This window comes from Urocampus carinirostris, chromosome 15, assembly GCF_059441175.1.
Source record: "Urocampus carinirostris isolate Australia breed hairy pipefish chromosome 15, RoL_Ucar_1.0, whole genome shotgun sequence".
Taxonomy (NCBI): Eukaryota; Metazoa; Chordata; class Actinopteri; order Syngnathiformes; family Syngnathidae; genus Urocampus; species Urocampus carinirostris.
In genome coordinates this window covers 18,612,037-18,636,439 of record NC_142363.1, presented here as the reverse complement: position 1 = coordinate 18,636,439, position 24,403 = coordinate 18,612,037, and the positions used below count along the sequence as shown (strand labels likewise).

General features: G+C 40.1%; 1 protein-coding gene and 1 long non-coding RNA gene across 2 annotated transcripts in view; one reads left to right on the top strand and one right to left on the bottom strand.

Moving 5' to 3' along the window:
• Positions 1-3,139: 3,139 nt before the first annotated feature.
• Positions 3,140-22,357, bottom strand: LOC148351772 (uncharacterized). Its single transcript, XR_015852928.1, has 3 exons — positions 22,126-22,357; positions 5,122-5,344; positions 3,140-3,274 (listed from the first exon to the last, which is right to left on the bottom strand). It is a non-coding gene; the product is annotated as an uncharacterized LOC148351772 (long non-coding RNA).
• Positions 21,920-24,403, top strand: part of nt5e (5'-nucleotidase, ecto (CD73)) — a 30,073-nt gene continuing 27,589 nt past the window's right edge. The window contains exon 1 of the mRNA XM_088355017.1: positions 21,920-22,363. Within this exon, the coding sequence (XP_088211143.1) occupies positions 22,022-22,363 (342 nt within the window). The 5' untranslated portion in view covers positions 21,920-22,021. The remainder of the gene's footprint in view (positions 22,364-24,403) is intronic.

The following is a 24,403-nucleotide window of genomic DNA, read 5'->3' as shown; positions in this document are numbered from 1 at the left end:
TGCGACAAATGTGATAAAATGACTTCAGGGAATTTGTGTGCGATGAAAATAGGTTAGCGAACATCCCGACAAGATTAAATTAACAAGGCTAGCTTAGTAAATTAAGGCTACTGTTTGGTCAACGGATTCGCCGTTGTTAGTTCTACTTCCTTTGTAGGACTCATTTTCGGTCGCACGGATAATAGAGTGACACCTAATGGTCAAATATTATATAATGTACCTCGAATGAGTAAAATCCATCCATCCATTATCTGCACTGCTTATCCTCAGTAGGGTCGCAGGGTGCTGGAGCACAACCCAGCTATCTTCGGGCAGTGGGCAGGGGACGCCCTGGACCGGTTCCCAGCCAGTCAGAGGGCACACAGAGACAGACAACCATTCATTCGCTCATTCACACCTAGGGAAGATTAACCTGACATGCGCGTTTTTGGAATGTGGGAGGAAAGCGGGGTGCCCGGAGGAAAACCACGCAAGCACAGGGAGAACATGCAAACTCCACACAGGAATGCTAGTAGCTGGTTTTGGACCCATGACCTCAGAACTGTGCCGCGGACGCGCTAACCGCCGAGTTGCCGTGCCGCCCCTAACTAAAATCCATTGTATACATATTATCATTATGACTTCAACATTTGGCGGGCCAGATTAACAAATCTGATGGGCCTGAAATGGCTCACAGGGCGTAGCTTTCCCACCACTGGTCTAGAATCACGCGCTCTCATTTTCACCTCCAAACCCAAAACAAGTGCTAAAAAGCACAAACTACGGGGACTAAAAGTTTTCAGAAGGTTTTTGGTTTTGGGGATACTCGGAACAGCAAGATGTCAGACATTTATGTCAGCTCCCTTTAGGTGAGCATCATGTCCGATGAGAATTTCTAAAAAATGAACATTTATATGATTCTGTAATAATAAATGTAAAGAGCCCCGTTCCTCCCGCTGGAATAAGCCTCACTGAAAACCCTACAAAAGCGACCTCTTCCTGACCCGTTTTTTTTTCTTGCCTACCGCTAAAGAGGCTAACACTTCACTCGCTAAATATCAAATTCAAAGCAGCGCGGCGCCTCCGGCAGGCCGCGTTTGATGATTAAAGACAAAAAGTAGAAGGTCAGGATTCTTGTCCCTTGTCGTTTGACCACGCCCACACGATTTTCAATCCTGGAAAACAAACCCTGGTGGCAATTCAGTGGGATAGCGGCCAGGAAATTACAGCTGCAGTAACCTGAAATAAGCTCACTGTGACTCATGAGGAGGAAGTAGTAAAAAAATACCACATTTCTTTCCATGTTTTTTTTTCATTGGACTGTTATTAAGCCAGAGCTGAAATGGAGTCCATTTGAAATAGGTTCCATTAAAAAACAAATGGATATTGTGTCCTCTTCTCAATAACTCCATTTGGATTTGGAATTGTAAAACAACCAAAAAGTACTGTATTTTCTAGACTACAAAAGTCCTAAATTGGCCAGGGATCTGAAAGTCCACTTTAGAATCCGATGTGGTTCACGGTTACAATACAATGTCACTGCATACAGTAACTGTTCTGCCTTTGAGCAACATATGATGAAAAGGGTTCTTATAACACCCAAATTCAACAATAGTATTTATTTGTCTTAATCCAATTTTAAGACCTCTGTCAATTATTTGTGAGTTTTTTCATCCAATAGTTTGTACTTTTTTCTAATTGTATTTGTTTAATCAAAAACATATTAATGTTTAGTTCACAATCTTTTGTGCCAGATTTAGGTCACTGTTCTGCCTTTGAGAAACATAAGTGGTCTTGAAGCGCCCTCCTTTGGTTGACATGTGAATTGTTTGTTGCTAAAAGGGGAAAAAAGTAAAACACAGAACTTTGACTTTCGAATGCTCGTTGCGACTCCTTTTTTGTTGCTGCACGTCGTTCACTTGTCACAGACCAGAATGGACACAGGACCCAATTGCATGAGTTTCTCAGATTTTATTGAAAGAGTGAGAGTAAGGCTTGCTTGATTGCTTGATCCGAAGACTGGCAGAGAGCGGGATCGAGCAAGTCGGGGGTGACACTTCCGTGTCGGAAGAAAGCAGGCGGGAATGGCACGTCGGTTGACCAGGGCTGGAGATCAGAGGCGATGTCGAGTTCGTAATAGTAGTCGTAGGCAGGCGGCAGACAAATCAGGCGTAGTCAGGTTCGGAAACGGGTCGAAAAACAGGAATCAGGCAGGAAACAGATTTTAACAGGGACAAAGTCGGACGGGAACGCTCACTGAGTGAAACACAACAGCTCGCAACGATATGACAAAGTTTGATCTGAAGTCGGGGCTTAAGAAGGGTGTGGCAACCAATCAGCTTGTCCGGGCTGTTGGCGCCAATCCAGCTGCCACAGGTGTTCCAAATAGGGCAATTATGGCATCACTGGCTTTCTAGCTAGCTACAAAGGTAATACATCGGGATAAGCACAACACAGTAACTATGTATAAAGAAACTATTATGATTGAGGTGAAAACAGATGTCGTATTGATAATTTGTGTTCCGTGAATTAAATTATTTCAATTAAAATTATTATTTCTTTTTTTTTTTATGCAATCGTTCACATTTTAATTCCATGTTCCCTGTAGGCCACTGCGGTTTATATACCGGCCTGGGGAGAAATACATGTGTGTTACATCGTCAGGCTACAAAAAAATTGAATTGTATTAAATGATGGGTATATTTTGTAAAAGTAAGGATTCCTTGGCAGGATTACAATTTTATTTCAAAGTATTATTATGTTGCTCACTTCAAATGTAGATATAAATGGTCTGCTTTTATACAGCGCTTTTCAAGTCAATGAAGACCTCCCAAAGCGGTTTACAGTGTGCTTCACACTTTTCCCTTTTACACAACTAACTAACCGATAGCAGCGTCAGCCATGCAAGGCAACTACCTGCTATTGGGGGCATTAGGGATTCAGTGTCTTGCCCAAGGACACTTCGACATATAACACAGAGTAGCCGGAAATCAAACTTCAAGGCAACAATATTGAAGTTGTCACGGATCAAACAGACGAGACCCACGATTGCATCACGTTAAGAAAGTTTATTTAGGGATGAGGGAAATGGGAGAGAATGTCCGTGTCTGTGTGTGTGTGTCTGTTCCCCAGTGGCTGAATGGCGTTGCCGGTAGTAGGAGGAGATGGGTCCAGGCTTACTCACCACTGGTCTGGAAGACCAGGGCAGAAAAGAAGGCAGAAAGGGTCACACATGTCCAGGTTCAGAGTCAAAAGCGCAGACATACAGGTTCCGGGTGTAGGCTTTGCAGAAGATCTGACAAAGGTAGGCTGTAAGGCAGGGCTTTAAATACAGAGCTTGATTGGCAGAGAATTCAAAACAGCTCTTGGTAAACGAGAACAGAAAAGTGGAACAGATCAGGGTACAGTGACAGAGCAGGGAGATTACTGGTGCTGGTTACCGGTAGAGAGAGATGACATAGTTTGTGTTAGTGAGTGGTCTGCGCCTCTCTCTCTCTTTCACTGCAGTCTCATTCATTCCACACACGCAGCGGTGCGCTTGTTCTTAATCCCAAATTTATTGAAAGAATTCAAATTACATTACTGCAATATTATGGTACTCGGAGTATGTTACCGATTATATTTTTCAACAGGTAAGTATTAACTGTATAGTATTACAATTTTAAAAACACCCACCAAGCTTTTAATTGACGTGAACTTGAAACAAACATCTCTTGGATGCAACTGGGATGCATAATCAGATATGCAGTGTATTCTTAAATATGAAAAATATATTGTGAAATACTATTTTGGGGGGTATAGAAGGCACACTTCCAAATTCAGGGGTTTTAGGTGTGCCTTATAATCATCCAACCATCCATTATCTGCACCACTTATCGTCAGTAGGGTCACAGGATTGCTGGAGCCCATCACAGGAATTTTCAGGCAGTCGGCACCCTGAGACAGATAACTTACTCGCGCATTTACACTTAAGGACAATTTGGACCGGCCAATTAACATGACGTGCACGTTTTTGGAATGTGTGAGGAAACCGGAATGCCTGGAGGAAACCCACACAAGCACAGGGAGAACATACAAACTCCGCACTGGAACCCTGTTGGCTGGATTTGAACCCATGACCAAAGAACTGTGCCGCCTGCCTTTCAGATACGCCTCACAGTGCAGAAAATACAATAATAGTGCAGGTTTTAGCTATACGGCCTGGTAGATGTGACTGAAAGCAACAAATAATCTTTTGACAGAAGAGAGTAAAATTCAGCGTTTTTTTTAGAGTGATCAATGGCCAAATATTGACTTTGAAATAAAAGTCTTCTTATGAGGGTCTGGAGCAGACCATCCCACCTTGAGAGTATAATTCACTGTGGCGACTTGATATCTTACAGTTGGTAATCAACTCCCAGAGGAGCGTGATCAGCAGTATCAATCCTCTAAGGGGGGGTGGGAAGTATACGGCTGGTGGGCCACAGGTTTTTAATACGGCCCTTAAAATGAGAAACAATGGGAATCTATAGAATTGTGATCAATTACAGTAATCCCTCGCTGTATCACGGTTTGCCTTTTTGCAGTTTTGCAACTTGGAGGATTTTCAACTTGTGCTTTGCATTCTTATTGTCCTTTACAGTCATGCCGGTTCGTCAATAACGTTGCGGTCTTGGTTGTACACTTGCGTAAAACAGCTTGACGAACTTACATTGCGTACTTTGAATTGATTTTAATTTCGAGGGTCTCCAAAAGACATCATGATCACAAAATGCTCTGGATCGACAAAAGCACCAAAAGGCAGAGGAAGAAGCTTTCTATCACCAACAAACATGGACTTTTCGACACGCAAGGTAAAATATATTTATTGCATATGAAGTAAAGCAGTTGATAGTGTACTGAGGCGCAAGATTATTTTTAAAATTATAATTTGACAGTTCCAAAAAAACTTTTATACAGTACAGTACTTTTATTTGTTAAACAAATGCTTAAGCTCGTAAATAGGCGTTTTTCTTTCAATGTATAGTAGAGTTTTCAATAAAATGCCCAATGCGCTTACTTGGCCCCGCCCATTTGGCGCCAGCTGTGGCTCGTTGCCTGGTTGGCTTTCCTCCGATTTAAACTCAGTGCTCTCATTCACTCCTTGTCAGTTTGTCAACGAACCTGCTTCAGTCTTCAGTATCTGGTATCGATCCTGTTTGTCTCGTCCTGTCCGGTATCTTGCTCCAGTATCTGGTATCAATCCTGTCTGTCCCGTCCGGTATCTTGCTCCAGTATCCGGTATCGGCCCCATCTGTCCTGTCCTGTGTCTTGCTCGTGTTCAGGTTCTGACAGGTTTCTACTTTGTGGTTTTTGACTATCGCAGGTCCTCTTTGGAACGCGACCCCTGCACAAAACGAGGGATTACTGTAGTACTTATAAAAAAATGTTCTTCCTGTGCAGTCCTTAAAGACATTTTTGTGATTAAGGGCTATATAAATAAATGTGACTTGACTTGACTTTAAATATCTGATCATGTTTTGTTTTGATGTCAATTGTACATAAACTTGAATTTTCTCGAAATATATTTGTAAGAATTCAATTCAATTCAATTCAATTAATTTCAAAGTGTTTATTGTCATATGAACAATAAAAAAAAAACATGTTTCCTCGCACAATGAAATTCTGTCCACACAGTTGCCAGCGTAAAAAAAAAGAATAAATATTAATATTAATAATGATGATTTTATATTCGGAAGTAAATAGAATCAGACAACTTTCTGATCTCAAATTAGATTACCGTAAATTCCGGACTATAAGCCGCTAGCTACTTTTTTCCCTTACTTTCAACCCTGCGGCTTCTTCAGTGATGCGGCCAATTTATGTAATTTTTCTAACGGCCGCTAGCGGCGCTCGAGTGTTGCTACCATTAACTGCCGTGTCAAAGCAATATTATTATTATTAAAGCTTTGAAAACTCTCTCACTGTACCGTCTTTCTTTGTAACTATGTGTATCCCATGTATTATGTATTTGCAACTGTATATTTTTGTAATGTATTTATTTTAGACACTTATTCTGATATGTTTGGCAGGTGAACGAAAAATGAGGGGCGGAACAAACGCGGGGTGCCGAGTTTAAGCGGGGACCGCTAAAGGTGAGGGACAGACAAGGAAAGAAGAGGCCGTAAAAAGTTGGTTAACGAAAAAGGAGTTGCGTAAGTGAATATGTTCATCTGATATATTTTTCTCACCCTTACCTTTGGAAATATACACTTTTTTCCTTGGAATACTTTCAACGGGACCTGGACTCTGCAGGTCTGCATCAAACCTTAAGTACCGGTATCATTTTCCGTTCATTTCGCCGGTTGTGATTTTTGGACTGTGGACCTTAATGAAGGACATTTATTTTCAATCGCGGGACTTGAAGTCGGGTTTGGGTTAATTTTGTGTTTGTGTTACATGTTTAAATGTGGGCGCATGCGGCTTGTATACAGGTGCGGCTTGTGTATGTACAGAATTGGTTTTCCTCTTAAAATGTGTTGGGTGCGGCTTATAATCAGGTGCGCTCTATAGTCCGGAATTTACGGTACTTCAGGAGACAAGTACGAATACTAAGCTCTAATACTGACCCAGATGGACCGAGGTACACATCCTATGTGTTTACAGTTTTGCCTACTATTGAAGAAGGCTGTGTTCACTCCCACGACAACGCAACAGCTTAATACCGGCAGAAAACATTTAAAAAATACCAAAACAAGATATTCAAAACAATACAAACCATTTCGATTCAGAAATTGGTTTGTCATACATTTGTAAAAATATATTTTGTCCCTCCTAACAAATAAGAAGAATGAAGTCCTCCAATATTATAGCCATTAAAGGCAGCCCAAGCGAGCTGAGCGGCTGCTCAGGGCCCCGCAACCGCTAGGGGGCCCCCAAGAGTGGTTAACTTTTTTGGTGCCAACATTGTCCCCATCGTCACTTTGTGTGTTCACTTCAAAATACTTCTACTGAAATACAAAAAAAATACTACATAATAACTACAAAACAAAGTATCAATCAGAGTGCTTAAAAACAGGAAACCCATACATTATTTTGCTTTCATTCTGAAAATGAAAAAATAATATAGAATTATTTCAAAAATACTACTACAGTAATACTATATTAAAAAAATACTACAACAGAATTATTTACTCCCAAAATACTACTTTCAAAATATAAATTTTTAAAATAAAAATAACATAATATGATAGTTCATGTTTTTTTGCCTAATATCCAAATCAATTTTTTTCTCTTAATGAGTTTTTTGTACAGCTAGGAGGCACTAAATATTACACACTGTCCCTTTGAAGTCATTCATTGCTCATTCATGATGCTCATTCATGATGCGCGTGCAAGTACGTGGATTTCTAGGATTCGCACAAATTAACTTTTTTTCTCTCATCTATTTGGAGGTTTCGGTTGGCGTTTGAACTCCACAAAACGCAGTATTTTCAACCTTCACGGTCCAATAGAAATTTAAAAAAAAAAAACTCCCCTAAGCCTCTTTTCTTCAAACCTAATGTGTTCCGCCCCTAACAGCGCCGATAAAAATATGATAAGTAGAAAGGCGCAGTGGAAAATAAAACATAAGGGCTCTTTGGACTCAGTTCGGGATTTTTAACGCATTCATACTCAATACATCCATCCATCCATTATCTGCACCGCTTATCCTCAGTAGGGTGGCGGGGGTGCCGGAGCCCATCCCAGATAGCTTCGAACAATGGGCAGGGGACACGTTGGAATGGTTACCAGCCAGTCGCAGGGCTCAGCGGGACAGACACCTCACTCGCTCATTCACACCTAGGGACAATTTGGACTGGCCAATTAACCTGAGATGTATGTTTTGGGGATGTGGCAGAATGAAACTCACGCAAGCACGAGGAGAATATGCAAACTCCGCACAGGAAGGCTGGTAGCTGGATTTGAACCCATTCCCTCAGAACAGAGCACGCGCTAACCACTGCGCTGCCATGCCGCCTTAATCAATAGATATGATATCATAATACATATAAAAATATATTGTATACTCTATAAGGGCACCTTAAAGAATGCACCCACCTTAAAAAATACTGAAACAAGATATTTCAATTGAGAGATTGGAGTGTAATTTTTCTTTTTGTGTAATGAATGACAACAAATATGTTTCACATCCTAAAATACTTAAAGCGAATTAAAATTTTCATTCATGAACTATACATGTGGTTCTGTTGTGATGACCTCTGCAGAGTTTTGCAGCCATTAGTGTTCAATGATGCCGCAAATGCGCCTTTCTCACAAACACACACAAGTGCACGATCACACACACACACTGCTCTCTCCACTAAGTGTTTTTAGAGATGGAGGCGTCCAAAGCTTGTCAAGATGTATTAGTGCGAGGAGGAAGCGGACGACAACTTTTTTTTCGGTGCACTCGGCATTTCACGGAGGCACGGCTCCCACTCAAAAGGCTTTGGTTTCTTACCCGCAAGTTACTAAAGCCTGCAGGTCTCCATGGCGACAAAGCTGCCATGTGTGCCTCCAGTTTGCCTGCCGGGTAAAAAAATACAAATAAAAAGCACCGTGCATCATCTACAAACGACACCCGTGCGAACTCCCGTCATTCCTTATGCATCGAATTGCATATGCGGCGCTGTCGGAAGTGTACTTGTCGAAAACTGGAAAGCAAGGTTGCCATGGCGAAGGATAACGGCATCGTGTGGCGTGTTATTTTTTTCATTTTGTCCCGAGATGCTCCCGGTATCTGCAACTGAAATAATAAACATATTGAAGATATTTCTGTTTCTGGGAATGTTGGTAACCAAAATATGACGACTGTGATTTTCCCACTATAAGGCGCTCACCCAATACAGACACTCCCGACTTACGACCATTTGACTTAAGAAAAACGGTAGATACGAACATTTTTTTCGGGATGTCGAAAAATATCCGGTTCGATTTTACATTGTGTGCACCTTTTTCCCAGTACAGGACAATACTGTAGAGCTTCTTTCCGCCGCTACCAGCGTGTGGCGCTGTAAGAGCTCACCCAGCATCTACCCCGAAGAAGAAATCCGCTTCCTCTTCCTAGTTCGTTTGTAAACATTCTGTACTGTATCTCCAGAACTTTGACAGTATTATTGTTTAATATCTCGTGCATCCATTCAATATGGTTAGTGTAAAGTTTAAGGAAGAGGCGAGCTGTTTCTTTTGCAACGAAAGTGGGATAAGAAAGCTTGATGCGGTTGAGAAAATGGTCGTAACGCTTTTTTTCGGCCACTTTTTACCACGGACGAGGACCTCTCGAAGCACATCTTCCGAAAGTAAGTTAAACTCAACTTGAAATGTTTATTTTTTCGTACAAAACAATACAGGTAACTTATCCAAACCTTAAATATATTTATATAAACCATAAACATACAAAATATAGCACTGAAGCAACTTATGAACAAATTCAACTTACGAACGATGGTAGGGAACCTATTTAGTTCGTAAGTAGGGCAGCGTCTGTATTCCTTTGTCATGTCTTTCATGTATAAGGCACACTGGACAATAAGGCGTATAAAAATCAAATTAAAGTAAGAGGTACTATATACAGTGCAGTGAAAAGTGTTTGTTTTTTGGATCCATTTAGAGGTGGACGTGCTGCTGTGTTGTATTCATTGATCCAGGAGCACCGAAGTTTAAGGGCCCAAACTGATGGCCTGACCTTCTCCTTCAGGATCTTCTGGTTAACACCACAATGTATTTTTCCATCAACCACAACAAGTGGTCCTGGTCCTGAGGCAGCAAAGCAAAATGATGGTTCTGGAGTGGTCAAGTCAAAGTCGGATTTGAATCCAATCAAGATGCTGTGGTGTGACCTAAAATGGGCCATTGATGCTAGAAACCCCTCCAATATGGCAGATTCGAACCAATTTTGCAAAGGAGAGTGGGTCAAATTTCCTCCTAAGCGTGGTGAAAGACTCATTACCAATTATCGTAAACGTTTGATTTCGGGCATAATTTTCTTTTTCGCAAAGGGCTAGAAAGGTTTTGATTTTTTTGGGTGGTTTGATGAATGGAATAAACATTTTGTAAAACTGCATTTTGTATTTCCTCTGGTTGTCTCGGTGCGATATTAAAATTGGTTTGATTATCTGAAACCTTTGTGAAAGATAAATATGAAGGAAAAAAATCAGGCAAATACTTTTTCAGGGCACTGTATTTGTGTGATGATTGATCTCCCGAAAATGGCGCTAACCATTGTCGCAAAGCAACGGGAATTGAACCCGGGTCTCCATGGTGAGAGCACAAATACCTAACCACTCGATCATTAGTAATAGAAACATCCAAAAAAAGGCATTTGATTTGTCTCATTATCACACTATTTTCACGGTACCAGAAACAAATGTTAGTAAATAGAGAAAAGAGAAAGTCGTACTGGAAAATATAAATAAACACAAAAAAAACCCACAACTCTTTGGTGTATTTGATAATGAATCGGTCTTTGCGTTATTAAGTATTTACATCTGAAATAAAAACTATACACAACTGGGAAATTGCACTTAAAACTGAGTTCCACGTGTCCTGTTTGTTTTTAGTTTAGTATGTTGATATCTCTGGGGAAGAAGCTATCCCTCAGTCTATGCTTTCGGTTCTTGTGGGATCTGAACCATCGGTCGAATGGTAATAATTCAAAAAAGCGATTGCTGGGATGTATGGAGCTCTGCTGAAGTAGCGAGAGCTGGCAGTGTCCTCCAGGCTGGGCAGGGGACAGCTCGTGATCTTTTGAGACACGTTTAGGATCCTCAATAGTTTTCCTGTCCACTGCCGAGCAACCTGATTACTACACCATGATGCAGTACGTCAGGACCCTCTCTATGGTGGCGCTGTAGAATTTCACCAGTAACTTCTTGCTAGGATTGTTCCTCCTAAACTGTCAGAGCCAGAACAAATGGTAGACCCAAACGCGTAACGTTTCACTCAAAATTTTATTGGGATATTGAGGATCTAAACGCCAGCGATCCAGTGCTCGCTGGACGAAGGAAGCAAGCCGCTCGCGGGATCGGAACGTGATCGGAATGCGGAAGTGGATTTCCCGGGGCGGGAGATCGGAGTGTGGTCAAATGGGCAAAACAGGTCGATAGCCGGAGCGGGGGATCAGAGCGTGGTCGGTGGTCAAAAACAGGTCGTTAGCCGGAGCTGGAGATCAGAGTGTGGTCAAACGGACAAATCGGGTCAATGGCCGGAGACAAACGGGGAATCAGGACCAGACGAGTGGTATACCGATGAGAACTGGACCGACGGGAGCCAGAGTCAAAGTGCTAGCCTTGCGTATGCAGAGGTTTGCTGACGGACTGACAAGGAGTGACTGGGGTACTGGGTATGAATAGGAGGGGAATCAATCAGGCAACTAGCTGGCGCCAAATGAGCGGGCAAAGGTAAGGGCAATGAGTAATCATGACAAAAACTCCCCATACGCATTTTCACCGTATTCTGCGTGATATAAGACGCACCATGTAACAAAGCGCACTTTTAAAATTCTAGCTGATTTGAGGTTTTTAGCTGCGCCTTGTAGTGCGAAAAATACGGTATTTAAAATTGAATTCCTTTGGATAAAGCTTGCACAGTTAAAATAATTGTAATTGGCAAAAACATTCCTCATTAAAATAAAGTCTAGATAGTCACAATATGCAATAACAACATTACAAGTAAGTGACCTTATCCTTATCATCTATTCGGGCATTTCAATCCAAGCACTTCTTAAGAATTTAAATACACTCAGTGAGTAATGGCAATTTAAGGTCATTTATTATTCATAAGGATCTTAAATTGCATTTATAGTCGAATACACTTCCTCTGCAGAGATAGTTTGACACAAAATAGAGTCCGACCTCCGCGTAGATTTTGATCTAAAGAATAAATAAATAAGAAGTCCATATCAACACTAAAACATTTGAGAACAAATACTATATTACACAGTCAAACGCGGTCTTAGATTCTCTTTGCAGAAACTAAATGTTACAACATCCGTCCAGGGGGAAATTGACCCGCCTGAAAATGTGACGAATGCCCAATATTTTAAAGTATTAAAATATATGTATTCTTATAATTACTATAGTAATTGGATATTTTATATTGTTTGTGGTATATTCAATTTTTTTTATTAGATTTTTTTTTCTAAATGTCCTGTTGGTAGATCATTTTGCTCTTTACTATACTTTACTACAAGGGTGTCAAACTCAGTTTAACTCGGGGGCCACACGATAGAAAAAATATTCTCTCGGGGGTCGGACTAGTAGATTAAAGAGAAAGAAAAAGAGAGAGAAAAATAAGAGAAAGAGAGGGAGAGAAAAAGAGAGAGGGTGGGACAAAGAAAGAGAGAAGGGAGAAAGAAAGAGTGGGACAAAGAAAGAGAGAAGGGAGAAAGAGAGAGATAGATATAAAGGAAAGAGAGAGAGAGAGAGAGAGAGAGAGAGAGAGAGTTAGAGAATGTGAGAAACATAAAAGAGAAATAGTGAGAGAGGAGGAAAGAAAGACAGAGAAAGAAAGAAATCCAAAGAGAAATAGAAAAAAAAAGAGAGAAGGAGAGAAAGGAGAATAAGAGAAAGATAGAAGGGCAGAAAGATAGAAGGGGAAAGCAAAAAGGAGAGAGAGCAGGAGGGAAAAGAGAGAGAAAAGGAGAGAGGGTGGGACAAAGAAAGAGAGAAGGGAGAAAGAAAGAAAGAGATAGAGAGGGAGAGAGAAAGAGAGAGTGAGAGAGAGAGAAAACAGAGACAATGTGAGAAACAAAAGAGAGAAAAAGAGAAATAGTGAGAGAGGGGGAAAGAAAGAGAGGGAAAGAAAGAAATCCAAAGAGAAGTAGAAAGAGAGAAAGGAAGAAGGAGAGAAAGAGAGAAGGGGAGAAAGATAGACAGGGAGAGGTAGAAGGATAGACAATGCGAGAAAAGAAAGAAAAGGAAAAAGGAAGGGAGCAAAAGAAGGTAAAACGACACAGAGAGAGTAAGAGCCAAAGAGGAACAAAGAAAGAGAAAAAGAGAGAGTGAAAGAGAGAGAGAGATAGAGAGAGACAGAGAGAGAGAGATAGAGAGAGACAGAGAGAGTGAGTGAAAGAAAAAGAGAGGAAGAGAGAGAGTGAGAGAGACAAAGCGAGAGAGAAAGAAATACAAGTTCAGCGTTTGTGAGATGCACCAGGCTTTGCCAACATCAAGTGGACATATTTCAAACTGCAGCTCGTTTTTCTCTTGCGCTTCCCTCAGCGTTGTCTCGTAGGCAAGATTCAATCTCTTAGATCTCTTAGCTGGCCTGATCCAATGAAACCCCTACTTTACTAAGTTCTACATTAGTAGATAATTTAGCCATATTATTTTGCTATATTTAAACTTCTTTTCCAGGTAAGATTGTTCTTCTTGAAATAAGCAGAATGATATGATTTGATGGATAGCAGACTGATTTTAAAGTTACGTTTTTATTTTTACGTATTTAAAACTATTTTCCTACTTAGAAATGTTCCCAAACAGATACATTTAAAAAAAAACTGAAATCTTAATGGATTTCTTTTTTTTTTTTTAATCCATTGTTTGTATGTATTTATTCGTTTACTTATTTATTACTAAGAAAAATTCTCAAATTTTAACTGTGATTTTTTTAACTTTAGAGCTGCAAAATCATTGAGGGTAAAAAGCTGAAATGCTAAATGACATTTTCTGAGAGAAAAATATGAAAAAATTGAAATAATTAAATGTTCTGACAACGGAATATTTGACATCAGTTACATTTATTATTATTATTTCCCTACAATTTTTTCCTTTTTTCGGCCAGACATAATTCATATTCAAAATATGATTCCATCCTGACCATCTGGTTAGCGGAAAAAACATCGATGACGTGAGTTATCTTCCGCAGAGACACATACGACGCACAACAATGCATTTATAGCCTTCTTAGAGGAACTGGAAGGAATTTGGAACTCTGTTACTCTCTGCTACCATCTCCTGGCTTAAAGTCATCATTGCAGCCTCAGCCGGCCGATTTATGACGCTCATGCAAGTACGTGCATCTCTTAGATGCGCTTGAATTATATATTTTTTTCATCTCTCATGGAGTTCGGGTTTAGCGTTTGGAATCCATTTGAGTGAGTCATTTTCTTATTTTCACCATTTTCATGCTACACTGACAAATCAGGGGGAAAGAAACAACAAGGACAAGCATATCGTCATTTTCCAGCACTCCCCCAAAGCCACCATTTCTCGGACCTAATGTGTTAAAAGCAGATAGGTGCAGTAGAACTTAAAACATAAGTGCTCGTTAAACTCAGGTAGGCATTGCTAACACTTAGATAATAGAGAAAATATTTTACTTTCAACTTTTAAGGACACCTCCAAAGGACACATTCGAGTTTAAATAACTACAGTGTTCATTTTACCTCTGAAAAGTGATGGGTCCCAGGGACTCGCATGCTCAAAAATCTATGGGTCCCAACAGAGATCTATAAGTCCCCAAAATTTTATGTTATCTGGGTTGAAATTGTAAATATATAATATAAATCTATATATTCGTTTAGTTTTAATCATCACAGTTTATTTGTAATACAAATCGGTAATCACTTCAAGATTTTTCAGTTCACAACAATATTGTACATTATACAAAATATTATTGCTGAAATAATTATATTAATCTATATTTTCATTCAGTTTTAATCATCACAGTTAATTGGTAATACAAAGCAGCTATCACTTCAGATTTTTCAGTTCAAAATATTGTACACTATACAAAATAATATTGCTGAAATATTTATATAATCTTGTAGTTTTAATCATCACCGTTAATTGGTAATACAAAGCAGTTATCACTTCAAAATTTTCAGTTCATATATTCTTTGTGGTTTGCTGTCCCGCCATAGTTGTAATGCCTTCTCAAGGTCCAATCCATTATCATTCTCGTCATAGCGTCACCAGGAATATATTTTAGTCCATTTTGGCAGAAAAGTTTTTTGGTTTATTTTCTTTCGTCGAATCGTTCGCTTCAAAACACATGTTTTCCTTGCCTTCACGGACTTCTGCAGAATTTCTCCGCCGTTTTTTCGTGCCGTAATTATTGCCGTTGTTATCACTTTCTGCATTATGTTTCGACTTATTACCGACACTGAGGAAATTACCAATTTTTTTGTTGATTTGTCCCTAGTACCAACTGTTTTTTCGGAGGCATACTCCTCTTTCACTCGACAACCGCCACAACAATGACGTCATCTCGAAGCAACGAGATCTCGTTTGCCGAGATCGGCGCGAGACCAAAACAACAATGGCGGATCTGCCTGACGAAAAGTTTGGAGTGCGGTAAATCTTTGTTAAAAAAATTTAAAAAAAAAGGAATCGGGTAATAATGACCATTTGGTGTCAAAAATGTTGCGTCCCAGGGACGCACGTTGATTTGACACAATGCGTCCCCAGCAAAAATGATGCGTCAAGGACGCAGGGACGCGGAAAAACGAGAACACTGTAACTATCAGAAAGTGGTGAAATTCCCTTCAAGAGCAAGCTGTAGCACAGACGCCCCAAAAAAAATTAGCGTTATTTGCTAAACTGGAAAGCCTACAGAATTGGTGTTGGAGGTCGTAGGCTAGAGAACAAAGAACAAGAAGGGCAGAGATCTGACATTTTACCAAAATAGAACAAAGACAACTACTAAAGGACAAGGTGCTGAACTTCACGTCATTAAGGCTCCGGAACCGAACCCAGCGATCCTCCAAGACCGAGGACAATGGGGTCAGAAAGAGTTCAGGGGAATCACACGAGGGCCTATTTTCAAAAGGCAAGCTTGAAAAGTAGACTAGATTTCTACGAATAATGACCGTACAAAATCGACATTTCCATATGTCCCTGTAAATTCCAGGACGGAGAATAAAAATCAGAAAAGAGAGAGAACGCTGTGAGCTACAGAACAATGGCTGTTGGAATTGACGAGTGCAAAGACTGAGATGGCTGACAATCCCTTTTATACTTTTAGGGTGGTCCATGAATCAAAACAAATCCAAAAGGAATAGAAAATGGCATACAAGCACTCTTATAGTGTAAGGGTGGTCCGGAAAACCAAAACCTATGAAACCAAAATGATTCTAGTGTCCCGTGAAATAAGTGTCTGTCTAATCAATTTAATCACATCAGAGGGCCATAATTGGCTTAAACACAGGAAAGATTTTTTATCATGTCTGAGATGAATTAAGTCATAATTTTGTCTGAATATGAAATTATAATTGATGTTAAATATGAACAATAACATATTTTAAGAGCAACGCTTCCTTTGAATCACAAAAAGCCAAACGGCCAAATTAAAAACACAATAGAAGTAATTGAGACACTGATGACTATAGACATGCGACAGGCTACCATTTTGATACGCATGTCTAAAATAACAACATGTTTTATTACTATGTTGTTACTATGTTATTACTAGGTTGTAGTTATTAGTAGTAAAATAGGCAAAGTCAACTTCTAAAACATCATCAAACATCAAACTTCCTAGAAAATCACAATGACCCATCACTGGTAAGTTATTTTCAGAAAATTGAAAATCGGTTAATTAAAAACCACATTTTCCGACTTAAATGGTAAATGGTCTGCATTTATATAGTGCTTTTCAAGTCAATGAAGACCTCCCAAAGCGCTTTACAATGTGCTTCACACTTATCCATTCACACACACACTCACACACCAATAGCGGCCATGCAGCCATGCAAGGCGCCGACCTGCTTATTGGGGGCATTAGGGATTCAGTGTCTTGCCCAAGGACACTTCAACATAAAACACGGAGAAGCCGGGAATCGAACCTACGATCTCTTGATCCCAAGACGAGCGTACTACTTATTATTCAAAAACAACCCAAATTTACAGGCTCAAGTATTTGTTAGACAAATAGAAGTACTGCACTTTATAAATCTCAAATACTTTACAGTCAGATAATAATTTTAAAGAATGTTGCTATTTTCTCACAATTTAAAGGATTAAGGACCCTGTCCACCTTATACTATATGATATTTTGCTGCCATCATGTGGACATTATAGAAAATTGCATCATTTACCTTTCAGTTCAGTCCAACAGAAACCATATATTTTTCTATTATCAAACATTTTTGAAAACGCACGAGGGAGCCATTAGGGAGCGGCAAAGATCCACATGTGAGTTTTGAGCAGGTGTAGCAGACAGAGAGGTCCAGTTTTGTTGGCGATAGAAAGCATCTTCTTCTGTTTAGCCAATATGAAGAACAAAATGCAGAAAACCAGCGATAAACCGAAACGCGAAGTAGCGAGGTGTATCTGTATTGACGAGTTTCTGTTTATCGCCGTTGCTTTTTGTCAGCGACGAGATTAGCTTGAGAAGCGAAGCACAGGCACTCATGTTAGAAATGCACGCCAAGTTGATTGCACGCAAGTGTTTTCGCTTGTCACTTATCGTTGTTCCGCACCTCCTGCGTGCAGTATTATATTGTCAGCTTTTATTGCTTTTCATTTCGCTCTCTGACAGCTGAGCTCCGGCTCTCGCTGTGTGTATTTCCTGTACCCGTGTTGTTTGTTGGGTTATTAGCGTTCGATTTGTTTGCGATCGAAAGTCTGCAGGCAAATGGATAAGGCTTGTTTTGCTCACTGTATTGTTAGTTTTGGGATCTCGATAGTTGATTTGAGATATGTTTGAGTTTAATGCATTTTTAAAGAGTTGGCTGATAAAATGTGAGCGTACATTGTGATTGGACGAGATTTAAACTTTGAGAATCATATTTTGAGAAGGTAATTTTAGGTTCATCTACTGTCTTGTTACACAGTGGTTAGCGCAGTGTTTAGCGCATGTGCGGCACAGTTCTGAGGTCATGAGATAGAACCTCCTGTGAGGAGTTTGCATGTTCTCCCCATGCTTGCGTGGGTTTCCTCCGGGAACTCCGGTTTTCTCCCACATTCCAAAAACATGCATATTAGGTTAAATGGCCGGTCCAAATTGTCCCTAGGTGTGAATGAGCGAGTGAGTTGTCTGTCCCTTTGTGCCCTGCGACTGGCTGGCAACGAGTTCAGGGTGTTCCCTGCCCACTGCCCAAAGACAGCTGAGATGGACTCCAACACCCCCGCGACCCTACTGAGGATAAGCGGTGCAGATAACAGATGGATACTGTCTTGTTAGCGCAGTAGGTAGCATGTCAGTCTTGGCAACTAAGGGGTGTAAAATGTTCCTATTTTAAACTTTTGGGAAGGTATACAAAAAAGAAATTTAGCAAGACACTTTTTTGATTTATTTTACCATGGATAATTGATGATCGTGAGTTCAACCCTTACCCGAGGCATTGAGTTCTTGAGTTGTACCAAAGGAAATGAGCAAAAAAAGCTATTTGCAATTATACAGTATACCTAAAGAACAGCCAGGTTGGCTTGATAGGTGGCGCAGTAGTCTTATGATAAGAGCGTTGCAACATCAACCCTCTCTCAAGGCACTGATTTCTCATCTTTAAAGTAGGGGCAAGCAGGAACATTAATCAATATTGTCTTTTTAAAAAGATACTTTTATCATGAATAATGGCGTCCTTGACCCAGCCGATAGTGTGTCAGTCTCGTAATGTGAAAATAGTAAATTCAAACCTAACGCAAGGCATCAGGTTGGGAATTTATAGAACATTGAAGAAAACTCAAGCAAGTCAGTATCATGATCTGAAGGTTGTAAGATTAACCCTCACACGAGGCGTTGACTTTTTGTTGTACGTTTTGGAAAATTATGTGTAAAAAATTGAAGTTTGTTGGTGCAGATGGTAGCGCGTCAGTCTCATAGTTGGAAAGTCGAGAGCTTAATTCCCACATGAGGTATTGACTTTTTGTTGTAATTTTGTAAAGTTATAAGGGGAAAAAATAGAGAAAACCATTTTTTGGGTCCAAATTTTAGGTAAATAACAGCCTTGCCTCACATGAGGCGTTGAGTTTAGGTTTTTGGAAGTTATTCTGAAAAAAATTGAGAAAAACATTTTTATGTTTGTGCAATTTTGATGTGGATAACACCATTATTGGCGCAGTGGATAGAGCGTCAGTCTCCAAATCTCTAGATCAAAAGTTAAAACCTCATATCAGGCATTGAGTTTAGGTTTTTGGAAGTTATTCGGAAAAAAAAACGAGAAAAATCTTTTTAGTTTTGTGCAATTTTACTGTGATTAACAGCTTTTTGGGCACAGTAGGTAGTGCACAGTCTCATAATGTGGAGGTCATGGGTTCAATGCTAACATGGGGCATTTAGGTTTCTTGAAGTTATTCTGAAAAAAATCAATGGGCAGGGCACCTGTATGATGTGGCAGGGGTAAACCAGTGAAAGCTGTCAGGCTCTGCTGTTGAACAGAAGAGTGTGTTCTGTCACCCTGACCCGAGTGACATGGCCACTTCCTTGTGTCCCTTTTCATTTGGGACGAAAGCATGACCAACTTGGGTGCCTAGGTGTTAAACTTGTTTAGGTGTTTGGGCATTAAGGTTGGCCATGGTCAAATATTTTGTGTTTTTTGCTACTTTTTCGTCTTTTCTTTTCTTTATTTTTGTGTACGTGTTTTTCTTGTTGTCGGTCACCCCTCTCAAGGGATATGACCGGGGTAGTTAGTTAGTTAGTTGCGTAGAGAGAGTCCACTCGTTCAAATTTCTGGGCGTGCACATCTCCGACGACCTCTCCTGGTCTGCAAACACCAGAGCGGTGGTAGGGAAGGCCCAGCAGCGACTGCACTTCCTGAGATTGCTCAGGAAAAATAACCTAAAACAGCAGCTGCAGGTGTCTTTCTACAAAGCCACAGTGGAGAGCATCCTAACATACTGCATCACGGTGTGGTATGCGGGGTGCACAGCAGCAGACAGGAAAAAGCTCCAGAGGATCATAAAAACAGCCCAGAGAATCGTCGGCTGCTCTCTGCCCAGTCTGGAGGACATTGCCTGCTCTCGCTACCTCAGCAGAGCAGAAAACATCGTCAAGGACTTTTCTCACCCCGGCCACCATCTCTTCGACCTGCTGCCTTCCGGCAAGCGCTACAGGTCACACAAAGCAAAAACGAACAGACTCAGAGACAGTTTCTTCCCCACAGCCAGTACCACCCTAAACAGACACCGCACAAACAACTGAAAACTGTTGCAAAAAAAAAAAAAAAAAAAAAAAAAAAATACCTCACACGTATGTAAAATGGTACTCACGTACATGCTGTCTGCACTATGTTTGTTCACTGCTCAACAGACACCGCACAAAAACTGAAAACTCGTGCCAACACTACCTCATACGAATATAATGTTACTCAAGTCTTGTTCTTGCACATGTCGACTGCACTACGTTTAATGCTCAAATTGCACAATGTCTGACCATTTCCTTTTTTTGCACTATGATGTCTATGCTCGCACCAATGTATATGCGGACTATTTTTGCACTATGATGACTTTGCACCAAATGCAATATTGCACAACCGTTACGATACAACGTTATCACGACAACCCTGTATGTAACATCCCACATGCTGACATTGTTGTGTAAATACCATGTAAATGATAACTATAGCCTTATTCCCCTTGTTTTATAACATTATCTTCTCTGTTCCTTTATCTTCTTGCTCATACCCTCACTATGTGTAAAACTGGAGTGTCATGCCCAATTTCGTTGTCACAATATGTTAGCCCATTTGTAACAATGACAGTAAAGGTATATTCTATTCTATTCTATTCTATTCTATTCTATTCTAGTTAGTTAGTTAGTTAGTTAGTTAGTTAGTTAGTTAGTTAGTTAGTTAGTTAGTTAGTTAGTTAGTTAGTTAGTTAGTTAGTTAGTTAGTTAGTTAGTTAGACAAACAACAGATTCGGAAAATAATCGAGAAAAACATTTTAATTTTTGTGCCATTTCTGCTTGAATATCTTTGTTAGCGCAGTAGGTAGCTCGCCAGTCCTATAATATGAAGGTCAGGAGTTCAACCCTCAAATGGTGCATTGCATTTTGGTTATTCGGAAAAAAATTGAGAAATGAATTCATCTTGGGTGCATTTTTCTTGTGAATAACAGCCCATTTCGTGCAGTAGGTAGGGCGTCAGTCTCATAATCTATAGGTCATGAGTTCAAACCTCACATTGAACATCGAACTTAAGGTGTAGGAAGTTTTTCGGAGAAAAATTGAGAAATCAATTTTTTCTGTGTGTGATTTTCATGTGAGTGAAAGCCTTGTTGGCAAAGTAGGTACTACGTATGCCTTATAATCTGAAGGTTGTGGTCTACACCTCATGTGAGTCTTTAATTTTGCGTTTTAGGAAGTTATTAGGAAAAAAAAATAGGGAAATTGTCATGTGACTAACAGCCTTGTTAGCAAAGTAAGTACCTGACCAGTTTCATATTCTAAATCTCGTGAGTTCAACCCTCACATGAGACACTAATCTTACATTTTTGGAAGTTATTCAGAAAGAAATTGAGAAATATGTTTCTTTGGTATGCAATTGTCATAAGAATAGCAGTAATGTTGACGTAGTAGGTAGTGTGTCAGTCTCATTTACTAACGGTCATGAGTTCAAGGTTTTTGTTGAGTTTAGGTTTTTGGAAGTTATGCATTATATTACGAGTTATTATGTCGTATAAAGAATTTAAGAAAAAAAGGAAGTATAAAAGGAGAACATGAAAAAAGACCAGTTTATAACAAAAGTCATTCATGTCGAGCAACTCAGTATCTCACAACAAAATGTTAATTAATTTATATGATATAACGAAACACGTGTACAATATAACATGTTAAACTACATAAATAAACACGTTTGAAAAATATATATAGTGTGAGATTATTTTGTATTTTGTAAGGGGAAATACGACAGTTTGTAAGGGCATGGAGCCCTGGAGCTTGACGGGTATTCAATACCATATCTAGCGCTCAAATTTAACACACTGTCTCTTTAATATGTAGCCTGACTAATTCAAGTGACTTCAAAACCTTCCCAAAAATGAGACTGCATTTTCCACCCAAGGGAGAACCGCTGAGCCCCCGCCTTCTCCTCCTTCTTTGCCCTTAAACGCGCCATGAATAACTCGCCTTTACCCGAAACCCGCGCACGAACACACGCTCGAACATGAGTCTCTCGTGGAACAAACCGGCTTCGTTTTTACTCATTTCGCTGCCACTGTTCGGATTTTGTCTCCGGGTTCGGAGTTTGGAAGTGACGCTTCTACATACCAACGACAACCATGCGCGCATCGAGGAGACCGGCGTAGACTCCGGCAAATGTCCGCCGGGGGGGCCTTGCTACGCGGGGGTGGCGCGACGCTTCACCAAAGTTTCCCAAATCCGCAAAGAAGACAAGAATGTCCTTTTTCTGGACGCCGGGGACCAGTTCCAAGGAACCGTGTGGTTTAACTACTATAAAGGTGCCGAAGCGGCTTATTTTATGAATAAACTCGGATACAACGTGATGGTGAGTATTGATCATGTTCGTGTGACGTCACGCGCACCCCGGAATGTAAACAGCCGGCCATATTGGATGGGTCTTTTCGAAGTGGTTTGATGTTGACACGGGTCTACACTTATTTTGTTGGGTGTTAAAAAGTAAGGCGTCGGTTCTTTGTGACTTTACCGTTTTTTCGTAAGTACCGTTATTCGATTGATACAGCTTGGAAATGTCTATTCATCCATTATCTGCACTGCTTATCCTCAGTAGGGTCGCGGGGGTGCTGGAGCCCATCCCAGCTATCTTCGGGCAATGGGCAGGGGACACCCTGAACTGGTTGCCAGCCGATCGCAGGGCACACAGACAACTCACTCACTCCTTCACCTAGGGACAATTTGGACCGGCCAATTCACCTGACATACATGTTTTTTCGATGTGGGAGAAAACCGGAGTGCCCGGAGGAAACCCACGCAAGCACGGGGAGAACATGCAAACTCCACACAGGATGTTCGATCTCATGACCTCAGAACTGTGCCGCACACGCGCTAACCACAGCGCCGCTGTGCTGCCTTGGAAATGTCATGATCATTTAATAAGAGAATCCGTCCGTCCTAAAATCTGTTCATAATTTTAATAAACCCAGCTTGAAGATTTTAGGCACTAAAAAAGTTTAATTTTTTATCTAGGGTTCGTGCGGGTGCTGGAAATCGTTGATAACGGTTGCATTTAAATGTTGAATTTTCAAGGATTGGAAAGTTCTTGAATTGTGAGTAAAGTGCTTGTAAATGCTCGACATTATTAACGATTTTGCTTAAAAATGACACTGACGCTGCTCTCTGGTGGCTTCACTTTTGTCGTTGTATTTCTTCCCTCTTGATTGACGGCAGCCGGCATTAGTTTGTGTGGCATTGTCTTATGAAGCGTCATCACTCCTTACAGGTAGCGCCTGAGAGGGTAGGTGCATGCTACACCTAAAAATTGCACTATACATTGTGTATTAGTGCAAAGATTATGTATCACTTATGGACATTTATTATGGGCCATGGAAAAAATTAAAGTAGCATTTCCCAGTGGTAAATTGTCTTGGGAAGAACTTCCTGTAACTGAAAATGTAAGCTACACATTACCCAACACCTAAATGTTGAGAGATTCATCTTGAAAATATTTACACATGTATATTTTCAGATCCACAAATATATTCACGATTTACTCAAGATGTAAAATCTTATATCTTATATCTAGGGATCGACCAACATGGGTTTTTCCAATACCCATTATTAAGTCAAGTCAAGTCATTTTTATTTGTATTAGTATTAAGAGGTGGCCGATAACCGATATTTAGAGTTGATATTCATTGGCTGTAAAAGCTTAAAAAAATGGCATAATACATTTTTGATAATGCAAAAAGAAACATAGAACATTTGTTATAAATTCAAATAAAACTTTTAATAGTGCTCTCTTTTAATAGCCGTGCGGGAAATAAAATTAGGCTCAGCAGCAACACAAATAAAGGTAAATAAAAACTTAAATTGCTCCCTGATTATTTTTTTTTACAATCAATAAAAATTAAAAGGTTAATACAACCAACATGACTTAAATTAACTCCAAACAAAAGTGCGTGGAGATATCAACATAGCCGGCCAATTGGAAAGTGTGGGGACTCCTGTTTTAGAGCCTGATTGACAAACTGATGTTATGGTAACAGCTAATCACTCAGCCTTTCAATTTAGCATGCTTTGTATGCTCACTCAATCACAAACACACGCTTATTTGATGAACTAATGTCAGTATAAGAGCTAACATATCAGTCTCCACCTAAACATGCATCCCTAAAAAAAGTAAACTACACTTTTCACCCTATCTCACACGCTTTTCCAGCAAGACACACGTAATTTTTAAAATGTCAATATGATCAGCGGCTTGATTTCAGTCTGCAGCGTGAGAAGTCTGGAAAGGTTTTTGTTTTTGTGGCTCTGCCCCCGGTGGCTTTTCCAATGAGAAGGTGTGGTGGGAGAGAGGAGGAGGGAAGGAGCAAGTGAGAGAATAACTCGGCTTTAAAGCAAAGCT